At 38.6% G+C, this 12,442-nt stretch overlaps 1 protein-coding gene across 1 annotated transcript in view; it reads right to left on the bottom strand.

The window, feature by feature from the left end:
* The window catches only part of MPHOSPH9 (M-phase phosphoprotein 9), a 28,038-nt gene extending 15,879 nt beyond the window's left edge, over positions 1-12,159 (bottom strand). The window contains exons 1-7 of the mRNA XM_084297075.1: positions 12,107-12,159; positions 10,265-10,397; positions 9,321-9,471; positions 7,900-7,989; positions 4,324-4,844; positions 3,209-3,332; positions 1,126-1,216 (exon numbers count right to left, since the gene is read on the bottom strand). Of these exons, the coding sequence (XP_084153201.1) occupies positions 1,126-1,216; positions 3,209-3,332; positions 4,324-4,844; positions 7,900-7,989; positions 9,321-9,471; positions 10,265-10,371 (1,084 nt within the window). The 5' untranslated portion in view covers positions 10,372-10,397; positions 12,107-12,159. The remainder of the gene's footprint in view (positions 1-1,125; positions 1,217-3,208; positions 3,333-4,323; positions 4,845-7,899; positions 7,990-9,320; positions 9,472-10,264; positions 10,398-12,106) is intronic.
* Between the last annotated feature and the right edge of the window lie 283 nt (positions 12,160-12,442).

Raw genomic sequence — 12,442 nt, 5'->3', positions numbered from 1 at the left:
TAGCATCTATTGCTTAGGGATTTTACTGAAGTATTTGTTAGAAGAAGTTACAAAAATCTCAATGCCAAACACAAGCAACATACGTAATCAGTATTATATCACACAGCATCGATAATTAAAGGTGCAAATTAGTGAAAATATAGATATACTCTTTGGTGTTCAAGGTCATAGCCTCATTTACAATAAACTGCCACATTTCTAACAATGCCAGTATAGCTCTTAAAACTTATAATGCCCAAGGAATAATTCTAGACAGCCACTCAAGGTTACAAACTCTTCAGGCTGGTGCTCACCATAACATGCAAAAAGACAGCCTACCGGGACCCACCTACTGTGGGATGGCACAAGAGGAACATTTAAACAGTCTTTACCCCACTTCAGTTTCTTATATGTGTGGTTGTGTAGAAGAAGTATACATCATTTGCAGGGCTACGTCTCCGTATCCCTGTTTGTTACTGAAGTGGATCCACCATGTTATGATCAAAATACATAAATTAGTTGTTTGGCTTTGACAAAAAATAAAATAAAATAAAGCAACCAATAAAACTGTATCAGCAAAACCATACAAAACTACCCCCCAAAAGAACAGAAGCAAAACCACACTAAAACAAAAAACAACCCCCTTCACTCACACGCACCCCAACATAAAAAATAATAATAATCCTCACATTACACACTGCATTATTTTGTTCTTGTTTATTCACAGAACTACTGAATCACTCCTTTGGCTTACAGGAATTCTGCTTCTATTACCATGCACTCTTGTGATTACTAAACCATCAGTGGTGCTAATATTTTTAAAGGTCATTTTATCCCCTACCATGATTTTAACAGTAATTACATTATGAAACAGTTTTAAATACAAAGCTCAGCCTTGAAGCATCGAGAAATTTAAAGAAAAATAAAATTGCCCAAAGCCCTGCATCTGCCAGCAGTGATACACAGGAGCCACCATCAGTTTGAAGCAAGACCATGAGCAGCAGAATTATACTATATCAAAAATTAACAGTTTTTCTGTGCTTATACCCTCTGTACCTCTCCAGAAGTATTGGAGGTACGTTCTAGTAAGCTCTAAAAACACAAATCAACAGAAAAGGAAATTTAAGGAAAAGATATTAACAATACCTGAAGCTTCGGACACTAAGGAATTTGGGCTTTCAGTTGGTTGATTGAGGTAAAAAGTGTAAGGTGGCAAAACAGAATCAGTAGAGTTTGTCTAAAATTAAAAGGAGAACACAAGCTTTTAACAAAAACTGCAAGGCAAGAAAAAAAATTGATAGTCTAATTTAAAAAAACTGCATGTAGATGCTGTTAGCCTTTTTACACAAAGGGATTAAACTTAGTGATGATGATCCAAACCTATACAATTTATTTTAAGGGCAATCAAAGCCAGAAGGGGGAACCAAGATAAGCCATATAATTAAATGATGCTGGTAGCTTCTAATTCATGTGCCAGTCCACTTATAGAGCATTTTTTAGATGAGGTATTATAAAAATACACTTTTTGGATAGTCATCTAAACCTTCCTGCTCCTTAAAAGGTGCAAGTATATAGAGGGATGATGACTTAATGATAGTGTTACTCCTTGCTCACCCTAAGACTGGAATTTCTTATATTCAGCTGTTATGCCTCCACCTACCACAAATCAGGAGGTAATATTGTTTAACATCTCAGATAGACAAGATACTACATTCCCCCTGTGTAAGATACTACATAGCCTCCTCCTGTCCACTCCAAACTTCCTCCTTCCCTTCACTCCAAACTTTTTAGGAGCTAAAAAACTTTCAGCTAAAAAAAAAAAAAAAGTTTAGAACTAGAGTACAACTTTTTGAATTATGTAGGGTATTACCTCAAGGCTATTTTGTCCCTTTTGATGTTTTTATTAAGGTATTCTCCTTTGTCTAAGGAGGAAGAAAGGAACTTGAAGGGGCAACAACTGAATTCTTACAAAGGAACACAAAGATTTTTTTTCAAAATCTGTGTTTCTGACACTAATTTCCATTAGCCAATAGTGTTTGCATTGACAACAGAAGACTAGAAAGAGCAAATACAAACTGCTATGATTACCCTTTCTGGATCACCCTCAAAGTGACCACAGGAAAGAAAACTGACCCTGCCTTGTATCAAGTGATTCATATTTTCTAGCTCTCCTATTCTCTTGTAGGTGGAGCCTTTCAGAATTTCAGGAATTATTTCCTTAAAAATAGCATACAGATGCTTGTGACAATTAATATATTCAAACTAATTCAAAAACTTCAGTTACATGTATGATGAACACTCATGCAATCATGTTGCATAATGTCCTTTTGGGTCAGAAATGTTATACATGGTTAAACTTCCCAAAATAATTGGATTTATGGACATACAGAAGGAAACATTTAATCACAGGGGGTGGGGAAGAGGGAAGGGACACACAAAAAATAAAATTCATCTCAAAAGAAGCATTTTGAGCCAATTCTGCAATCGTGGCAATAGGCATTACCACAAATAGTTCTAAAAAGCCAAAACTTCTCCTAAACTTCTATTGTGTGGGTTGTTTTTTTAGTAACCAGTGCTGTAACTGAATTTGGAGTAGTTCATTTTAGCCAAATCATGACCATATAAAAGCATAAAATTTATTATTCTTACAGAAACAATACAAGAAAAAAAAAGTTTGGATTTTAGCCTAAGAGTTTGCTAAAAACACACACACAAAAAAAAAAACACTATTAGTCCTGAACAAAGTGGCTAATGTCTCAATATGCAAAAAGTTTAGCAGCTTGCATTAAATTCTGTATACCAAAAGAGACATCAACAGCTGAAATGAAGACCAACATTTGTAAAACAAAGATCCTTTAAAAAAATGACGGGACACAGTAAGTTACCATGACCTGATGATTTAGTTGAGAATGTGACTGTTATCTCTACAAGGAAAGAACGTGTGCCACTGAGGCAAGCTAAAAAAAAAAAAAAACTAGGCAAGGAATAAAATAAGCCAAAATAGCAGCGTTGAATAGGTATAGAAGGATCCAAGTAGTAAACTCTGCCCACATGAACTTTAGACATATCAATGGAAAAAACACTACTCAAATGCTCAAGGCAAGCAAAACAAATTTCAAAAATTTCAAATTTCAAAGCAAACACTGAATCAGACCATACTATAACTCTAAAAACTAGGAGTGACAAGAATAAAAATTTAAAAATAAAACTAAATCGGAAGACGACTTACATTCTCCAGTGGTAATTTCTTTGCTTGTTCATTTCCTTGCATAGAGGCTACTTGTACTTCTTCTGCATTTATTCTTTTGGGTTGGTTTTGTTTCAACTTTTGTGCCCATGATGTTAAAGACTTACTAGATGATAAGAAACACACATATATACCATAAACATATATTCCCTTTTTCAATGGAGAAATGATCCCTACAGAAATCAACTTCAATAAAAAGAAGGAAGAGAACGCGCACATCAATGGCATTATGATCTACCTTGTATGTTGAGATAACACATCTCCAAAACCAATCCTCTAAAGAAAGCTGTTTCTGTGTTTCCTAACATAATAGCAAGACAAGTTCATTTTCACAATTCTCTGTTTTTCCAACAGACAGAGCGTTTTTATCTCTGCAAAATACTATCACGGATTCGCAGGCAACATGCTGCCCATGTGAGCTTTGATATTGGTCACGGCTGTATGAAGCCACTGCCTTTATAGTCTAGCCTGACAGGGAGAGTTGAAAATTCTCTGCAAGTAGAGCAGAATTTGGTCAGTTATTATGGCTTACAGATGAGCCAAAGTAACTCAAAAAAAAAAAAAGTTTACTAGATCCACTCACCTTTTGGACATAACAAAAGAAAAACAAAACTTAACTAAAAACAAAATAACAACAAAAATAGAAAAAGTCACACATTTGGCTGTTGTCTGATACAAATTATTACTGTAATACATTCATATAAAATAGCAAAAAAGGCTGAGTACCACAGCAAAATGTGTCATGTAAAACTGGTAATCAGCACCTAAATTTCCGTGTGTAGATAAAACAGTATATGCAAACTTTATCTTAGCTCATGTTTACAATAAGGAGAGTTTTGTATTTTTCTCCCAACATATCTACAATAGGTAAACACTGCAGAAGCAAATATGCATCACACAGAAACGTCAGACTAAAGAAACACATTTATCTACCAAGTACCTAGGTTTTTGGGGGGGTTCATGTGTTTACTTTTGCTTTTTTAGTTCTTACCATCAAGAAGTTCCATTCAGTTCTTACATATTTCTAGTTACCAAAAGGCATTTACTGAGTGAGGACTGTATAATAAATTAACAAATTTGGAAAGTTTACCACTTACCTGCTTTTTCTTCCACATTGCGCTTCATTTACCTGATGTTCACATTCAACAGGAAAACCTAAAATATCATTCCTTCCTGATGAGCAGTTTTCCTCTATTTTTTTTGGTAAAAGTTCTCTTGTATTTTGAACAGTGGCTACAGCTGCATCACTCTGCAATACTGCTGCATCACCCTGTCCTTGAGAAGTTTTCTCCGTGCAGTCTGTGCACTTGACAACGTCATTAGATTTGCTAGCGTTCAATTCAGAGGCAGAAAGGGTGCCATACCCACTGTTCATCGAAGCATCATTTGCAAAACATTCCTGATACAGATCAGATGCATTTGGCTGAGTTTCTGATTCATTAGATCTAAGCTGATTGACAATGCATTCATTTTCTTCAGAGACTTCAGATTGCATCCCCATTTGACTTCGTATTGACGAAAAAGTGTCTGTAACCTTCACAGGCAAACTTCTGCTCTTGCCAACACCCCAATTGCTGATCTGCAGTTTCACTAACTGCCTTATTTCATCCTGAATCAGCTAAAGAATAAAAACAAAAGGCAAAATTCCCATGAGATCATGCTACAAGTCGTATTTATATCTTGATCCATCTTCAATTCACGTTATTAGCAAGGGAATTAGTGCGTTTATTTCAAACAATTCCAATTTCTCAATGCGTCCACATCTCATGCATAAAGTAGATATATGCATACTGTGCATAACAGTAAAAGGTGAATGGTAACAACTCAATATCCAAGCAGTGAATTACAGGTCTCAGGAGTCATTTACTTATATAAAAAACCATGCATGCGTGTATTGGCTACATGCCTTCAGAACTACAGTTACCTATCAGCCACCTAAAGAAATACCAGTTATCTAGGCATATCATTAGAAGTGGACAAAGTCATTGGCTAAATCAAAGTCTAAAAGACTTTACAATTTGGATTTACATATTTGAAGATTGTAAGGATGCTTTAATGGAAGAATAAACCATTACTCTGTTACACGAATAGGAATAATGTACCTCTGTAAGATTATTCACATAAAACGTGGCTTCAAAATAGCTGATTTAAGTAATGCATTATTGGGTAGTTCATTTAATAAAAATATTTACAGTTTGATTTATTGGTTTTTGGTCTCTGATAGAGTGGAGAAAACCTATAAAAAGGTCACTTGAAGAGACTTAACAGGTTATTTACTTTTTAGTCTGCAATGCCTGCAAAGAATTATTTTACATATTTATATATATATAAATATATATATGCATATATGAACTAATCTACTATACTGAATTGTTTAGTGGTGTACTAGCATACTGAAATAACTAATTTTTCTGTCAAGGGCTATGAAAAGACTTCATGCTAGTGCCCACAGCTGTGTCCTTTGACCAGGGAGCTGCACTTCTGCAGAGCAGTGCTGCAGTTACTGAACTCTCTGTGAGCGCGCAGCTCTTATTACACATTACAAGACCAGAGTATATGGCAGTTTTCAAGAATACATTTCAAACCAATTTCTCCCTGGAAAAAAAACCTCAAATTTCAATAATTTTAAGAACATGAAACTCTAGTACTGCTTTATTCACAGAACTACAGGACATTACTCAGATAAGAATAGCAGGTGCAAAGCACAAATTGATCAAAAATCATTTGTTCTTTTAAAGTAAGAATTATTTTTTTAAAAAGGCTTAATTCTAAAGGAACTGACGTGCAATGCTAGTCAGAATCAAGCCTTGTATGTTCTACAAATTTGCAAAACTATTAACAACTGAATTTCAGGTCAGTCTTCCTGTTAAAAAAAAAAAAAAACAGGGATGACATTTCTGCAATAACAAAGTTTTTTGGTGATTTGAATCATTTTGTTGAAGAAGGTAAGGAAGGGAGCATAAAAGTGAAGAAACAGAGTTGTGGGTGGAAAAAACTGATCAGATTCCCTGCTGGCATTTAATCTTTGTCAATAGTACTTTGCAGGAAAGGTGAAAGACTATTATTCTAATTAAACAGTACTTCTACTTCTCCTTGTATAGTCACAAATAGTTCCAAGAGAAGAAAAGACCTAGGAAAATGAGATTTCAGAAATTTGTATAGAGTTTGGGGATTATAGGTAGCTTTCTTATGTTTTTAAATCTTCTTCAATAAATCCTGATCTTAAGATGATATGCAGTTGGTGACAGGATGTCATTAGCACACTTGTATTTTACTGCATAATTCAAACCAGCTGAGGGCTGACCCCAGCGTAATTCCAAAATGAACTCAAGGTCTTTTGACCCATTTTTTGTTATGACAATATATTTTCGTAAGAACAGTTGGTCTTGAAGGACAGCATAGAGCAAGTCTTATCTCAGAGCCATGTCAATGCTAAAGCAGCGTCTTGCTCTTTGACCCCAAATAGTAGGTTATTAATTTGAAGTTTTATTTTTATTATTACTAGAACATGTTGAATCCCCTGGGTTTTAGAAAATTCACTAGCCTACCAGTTTAAGTTTGAAATAGTTCCCTCTAGTTTACCTAATGCATTCATACAACTGAAAATACGTTACAGCCATTGATTTTTACATTTAGTGTGGCAGTTCATGCAGTTAGTTAAGTCCCTGTGGATACCATGAACTAAACTCTTCCAGAGGTAGCCTTTCCTATTAATAAAGACAAAAAACAGCAAAGGCAACACAATGGATTAGTCAAGACTACCATTAGCAACAAGTGAATCAAACCACTACAGTAAGAGGAAAAGAAATATGAGGATAAGGAAACACTGGTGGGACAAAACCAACAAGATGGGAGAGAAAAGAAAGAAAGGTGGAGGGGGAGAAACAGGAGATAGGATAAAAGGACAGTACCTCTTGTTAATTCAGTTCAGGAACTGTTGATTACTACTAGTGTAGAGGGCATCAGGAAAGGGAAGGGAAAAACAGCAACCAAAATGATGAAGACATTAAGCATTATATAGTTAGAGAATACTGTCTTTTATACATACATATACATTTCTTCTGGTTTAATGGATAAATACACTTCAGCAAAAACGTGAATCTTCATGTGAGCCATCTGTCTTATTAGAGAGGAGACTGTTTAACCAAAGGGTGAAAGAGGTGTTCAGCTATTCCAGTGAAAGTCTTCCTATGCTATATACTGTCTAGACTAGGGAATCACAAGTTGCACAACAGTTTCTGATGAAAAGAAAACTGCATTGTTTCAATGTTAGAAATGACACAGTCTAACAGATAACATAAAACAGCTTGTACCTACAAAGTCCAATTATCGTGTGGGTGTTCTGAACCGTTTTTGACAATAAACACCTGAAAACAAATAATCCAAGAATCTTCAATTCTGAAATGGTTCCTATCAGTTACTTGTTTAATTAGCCAAGGCTATCTCAAATATACACACTGTAAATTGCCAGTCCAGTCCCAGTAACTGGCTGCCTGAATTGCCAGGCCCAGTACACTTACAGGGATGGAGGGGAGGAAAAAAAAAAAAAGAAAACAAAAAGAGAAAAAGAGTGCCCGACACTGTAGTGTGCTGTTTTGCATGGCAGTTGGGAAAGAAAGAAAGAAAAAGAAATATTTAACCTAACCCACCCACACAAACAAATCACTACTCACTTGGATTTGGTGGTGGAACTGTTCTTGCTGGGCAACTATTTGTTCCTGGCATTGCTTTTCTACCAGTCTCAATAACTGCAGCCACCTTGTCTATTAAATCACAAAGTAAAATAATTAAGGCGTAGTCATACGGAATCTCTTACCTTCTATACTAGTTACATAATGGTTTTGCAATCTTATACTTAAGCACTGACATAATACAAATTTTATCACTCTGGTTGTGCACCCCACAATACATACAGACCCCTGTCACATCAATCACAGCAAACAATTCACTATAGACATACTCACTGGAAAAAAAATCCTTCTACGCAAAAAGATAGTACATCTCTACAATTAATTTTGGCTTTTAAAAAAAATGAACAAGGGAAGTGAGTTATTCTATTAAAAAATAATAATAATAACTTAAAAGAAAACAGAGATGGCAGAAAAATACAATTGAAGTTTGGAAAGGCAGGTTCCAGTTCAATAAGATCCAGGCAATCTTAAAATTGGTAATTAAGTATCCTCACGTCCAGTGAACCACTTGCTCCAATACAGAAAATCTTCCTTTCAACAATTCAGCCAAAGAAAAAGATGTATAACTGTTTAGTGAAAACTAAAAGATAATAAATAAATACATAGTGTTCCTAACGTGTGGTAAACTCTGAATTTTTATAACTAGTTTTATGCTAATGTTTATGGAGCCTGGTATTTGATGCCTAGGACACAGGACATAAAACACGTGCCTAAATGCAGATATCTACAATCTTTTCTTGGAGCTGTTAAAGAGCACCAAATTAAGCATCTGTCAGAAGACATTTTATTGGAGCGCAGCCAGAAAGCTCAAAAATTCAGCAAGAACCAGCCCATGGTGTGGAAACTTGATGTTCCCTGCAGAGACTAAAAATAATGATAAAATATAAAAATTTTTTAAAAAGGGGGAAAAGGGATTGTGAGAATCAGCTCATTGCACCGAGATAATGGTTTTTGTGTTGTTTTAAATCTGAAAACGAACTAATAATCTACACCTCTTTACAAACAGAATAAATACATGATGCAACTGAGACAGACATTTTTAGAAGGAAAAAAAACCAACTACTTTCTAGGATCTCTTTAGACTTCATCTTGAAGTGCTGAATAGAGGTTTAAAATTTTCAGTTCAAAAATTTGCAATTGCTATCTTAACACTGAAAAAAACATTCACGCCAGAATTGTAATTGTAGAACACTCATACATAAAAAGCGAAGATGAAATCGCAACAAAACCCATCCACATGATTAGTTCACAGCACTGTAAAAGCATTTGTCCCATCACAAAGGACAAAGATGTATTTAATCTCTCACTGCTAAACTGTACTATCACTAGATTCATCTTCTAAAAGGCAAAGCTGATACATTAATATTTTTTTCTTCTTTGATATAAACATGAATATCAAATACCTCACAGTTCTTCACAATTTCTGAGTCAGCATTTCCAGCGCTCTGGATATCTCGCACGAAGGAGGAAAGCAGCTCAATGGAACCAGGTATTAACGAGGACCTGCTATTCCCTGAGTAACCAGAAACTCCATTGGGATTGGACGAGGGACTTCTGGCGAAACATGAGGAAAAACACTTCAATTATTTATTGTGCCACCTGTCCAACATAGTGGCCAAAATAATATGCTACAGACCCTATACAATCATAAAGGAATTATATGCTTAATTTACATTTGACCTTAATCATGCTGAAAAAAGCAACATCCATAAGAATGAGGTTGTTTTTCAAGAAAGTGTCTCAGAATCTACAGTGTTATCTTACATACCATTTAAACCCAGGAGCTTTCCAAGACAGCATAATCAGCACAAATGTTATTGCTCACTAGTACAAATGTCAATAAAGACAGCTTTTCATCAAATCTGTATGCTTCTTCATAGATTCTAAGGTCCTCAGTTTACAGATATAACCTGAGAAACAACGAGTTACAAAATTCAAGACTACTGCCTCATTTTGAGAAGCTGCACAGGCAGTAAGTGACTTGTAATTCTTATCTCGGCACATCAGCCAAGGAGAACTACTCCTAATCTGACACTTGGGCCGTTAGTCTATATTTGCCCTTCTTATTCATTGAATATATCTTAGACATCGAAAAGAAAAACAATTCCCTCCCCATTCTAAGATGCACAAGGCAACAGAAGTTACAAAGTTTCAGGAAGATTTTAACACTTTTTTTATTAAGGCTTTTCTCATTAAACATTTTATCTGCAATTGTACAGAAAACTAAAATATATTAGAGTATTACATATTACTTCACCTTGGTAACAATGATATATCAAGCATGCTACATATGAATAACAAAAATAACAGAAGCATTTGTTAGTAATGCCTTCAACGTATCATTTACCTGTTACAATTCAAATCACAAACAGAGCTGTGGGTATTTCTGACATCAGACTCCACAGAAGCTGAAGGGACTTCTTGCACAGCATTCACCAAGTCATGGTTTTCCATATCTTATGTCCCAGAATGAAGTGACCCTGCAAACATAAAGAATTAAGTTATCACCCTTCTATTTTAAAAAGCCATTGGACTTTGTTGTTTGAAGAAACAGAATTTGATTAAAGCAGCATTTTTTTTCAGCCAAAGCAACCCAGGAAATGCTGGCATTCCAAAACAGTCTCCTCCTGCCCTGTGCTATGCCTGCAAATAGCTGCTAGTTGGTCAGCAGTGTAACTGCTGTGGCTCCTCTGACTCAAAAAGAAATCCCCATCACACATCGAAGCTGGGACATAAGGGGGGTGTCTCTGAATCCCAGTAGAGCAAAGTTGTGGAGTTTATTTGTCTAAAATCTGGGACTGCACAGTCCATTTTTGAAACTTGCGTGAAACACAATTAGAGAACGGGCCTGTTGTCAATGCATTTACATCTGCGGAAGGGGGCTCTGTGCCTTCACTGCACTGAACACACTCCTCAGAAACAAAATCAAGAACTACTGAGCTAGGCTGCAGCTCACCAATTCTACCACAGAGTTATTTGAACACTTGTTTTATTCTTACTGTAGAACGTCAATTCAAAAATGCGTTAGAACTGGTTTGAGAGAATTCATTGTCAATTGGTAAAAAAGAAAAGGAAAGTCAAACAGGAATCACACTTAAAAACACCATAAATAAAATACAAGCATACAAAACACTTGAGCAACGGACTTAGTGCCCAAAGCAGCAGTTTACAAGAACAGCAGCATAAAAACATGCTTCCAGTATCCGTAATTTCATCAAAAATAAGGCTTTGAGACACATTGGTGATTCACTTATTTCAGCATCTTCTCTGCCCTAGCGGATTCACCCTAAGCTCTGCTGCTGCAGAAAAACCTTATGATCATCTTGCAGATGGAGAACAAGAAGAGGCATTAAGAAATAAATGGCATCCTGGCGGTCCGTGACAACACCACATCGCCTTGGGGCAGCCCAGTGCCTCCACAGCGTGACCATTCCTCAGAGGGCTCACAAGGTCACGCAGGTTTAAACTTTAATTATTTTTAGGTATCTGGAGCCGTATCGCACAGAGGTAGTTTTGAAGTATAAAAACTCATTTCCACCCGAATTAAACCGCTGGATAACTGCTGCTTTCTCCCTGTTTCCCTGGAGCCAGGGGCTTTAGCATGTTCTCCACCGGTTTCCCTTGGGCACGGCTGGAAAGGTGTAACCTGAAGGGAAGCTACCCCGAGAGACGCACCCCTCTGACAGAGATTTTGGGGATAAAGACAGGGAAAGGAAGAAAAAACCCTTTATTATTTTTACAACGGCGCAGAGCCCCGAAGGTTATGAGGCGGCAGAGGCACCCTGAGAGCAGCTGGGCGCCAAGAGAGGGGGCTCCGGCAGCCACCGGCATCGCCCCGGGCCGAGATCCCCCCTCAAGGCTCCGCCACCCCCTCAGGGTCCCCTCAGGAGCGCGGCGCCCCCTCAGCTTCCCGCCCAGCCGCCCCCAGCCCCGCGCGCGCGCAGCCGCAGCCCCTCAGCGCCCCCTTACCTCGGCCCCGCCCCCTCCCGGCGCCAAGCCCCGCCCCCTCCGCGCTCCCATTGGCCGCCTGCCCCCCTCGGGCTCCTGTTGACAGCGCCGCGGCTCGCGATTGGCTGGCGCAGCCGTCGCTCAGCGAGGGAAAAGGGGCGGGGCGCTGCGGGCGGCCTGGCGGCGCGGGGGGCTGCGGCCCCGCCGGGTGTCCCCCCCCGGGGCTGGGCCCGGCCCTTACCCGCATGGCCGGCGGCGGCCTGCATCGGCGGCCGTTAAGCGAGAGCCAGGCTTGGTCCCGCCCCTTCGCCGCCGATTGGCGGCCGCTGTTGGAACGCGGGAGGGGCGGAGAGAACGCCCGCCGGGGTTCCGCTCGCTGATTGGCTAGCTTGGCCGGCCGCCAGGCCGCGCCTCCCCCCGCGATTGGTTCGGCGGGGAAGGACGCGCGTCGCTGCGAGGGGATTGGGCAGCGCGGCTACGCGCCGGATGGCTTCCCTCAATCCGATTGGTGAAGGGCGGAGGGGAGGGCGTGCGCGAGGCGCGATTGGCTCTTAGTGGATGCCAATCAGCCCGGAGG

Source organism: Netta rufina (genome assembly GCF_964035555.1).
Source record: "Netta rufina genome assembly, chromosome: 17".
In the NCBI taxonomy this organism is placed as follows: Eukaryota; Metazoa; Chordata; class Aves; order Anseriformes; family Anatidae; genus Netta; species Netta rufina.
The sequence above is the reverse complement of the archived record's forward strand: the minus strand, read 5'-3'. Positions and strand labels throughout refer to the sequence as shown.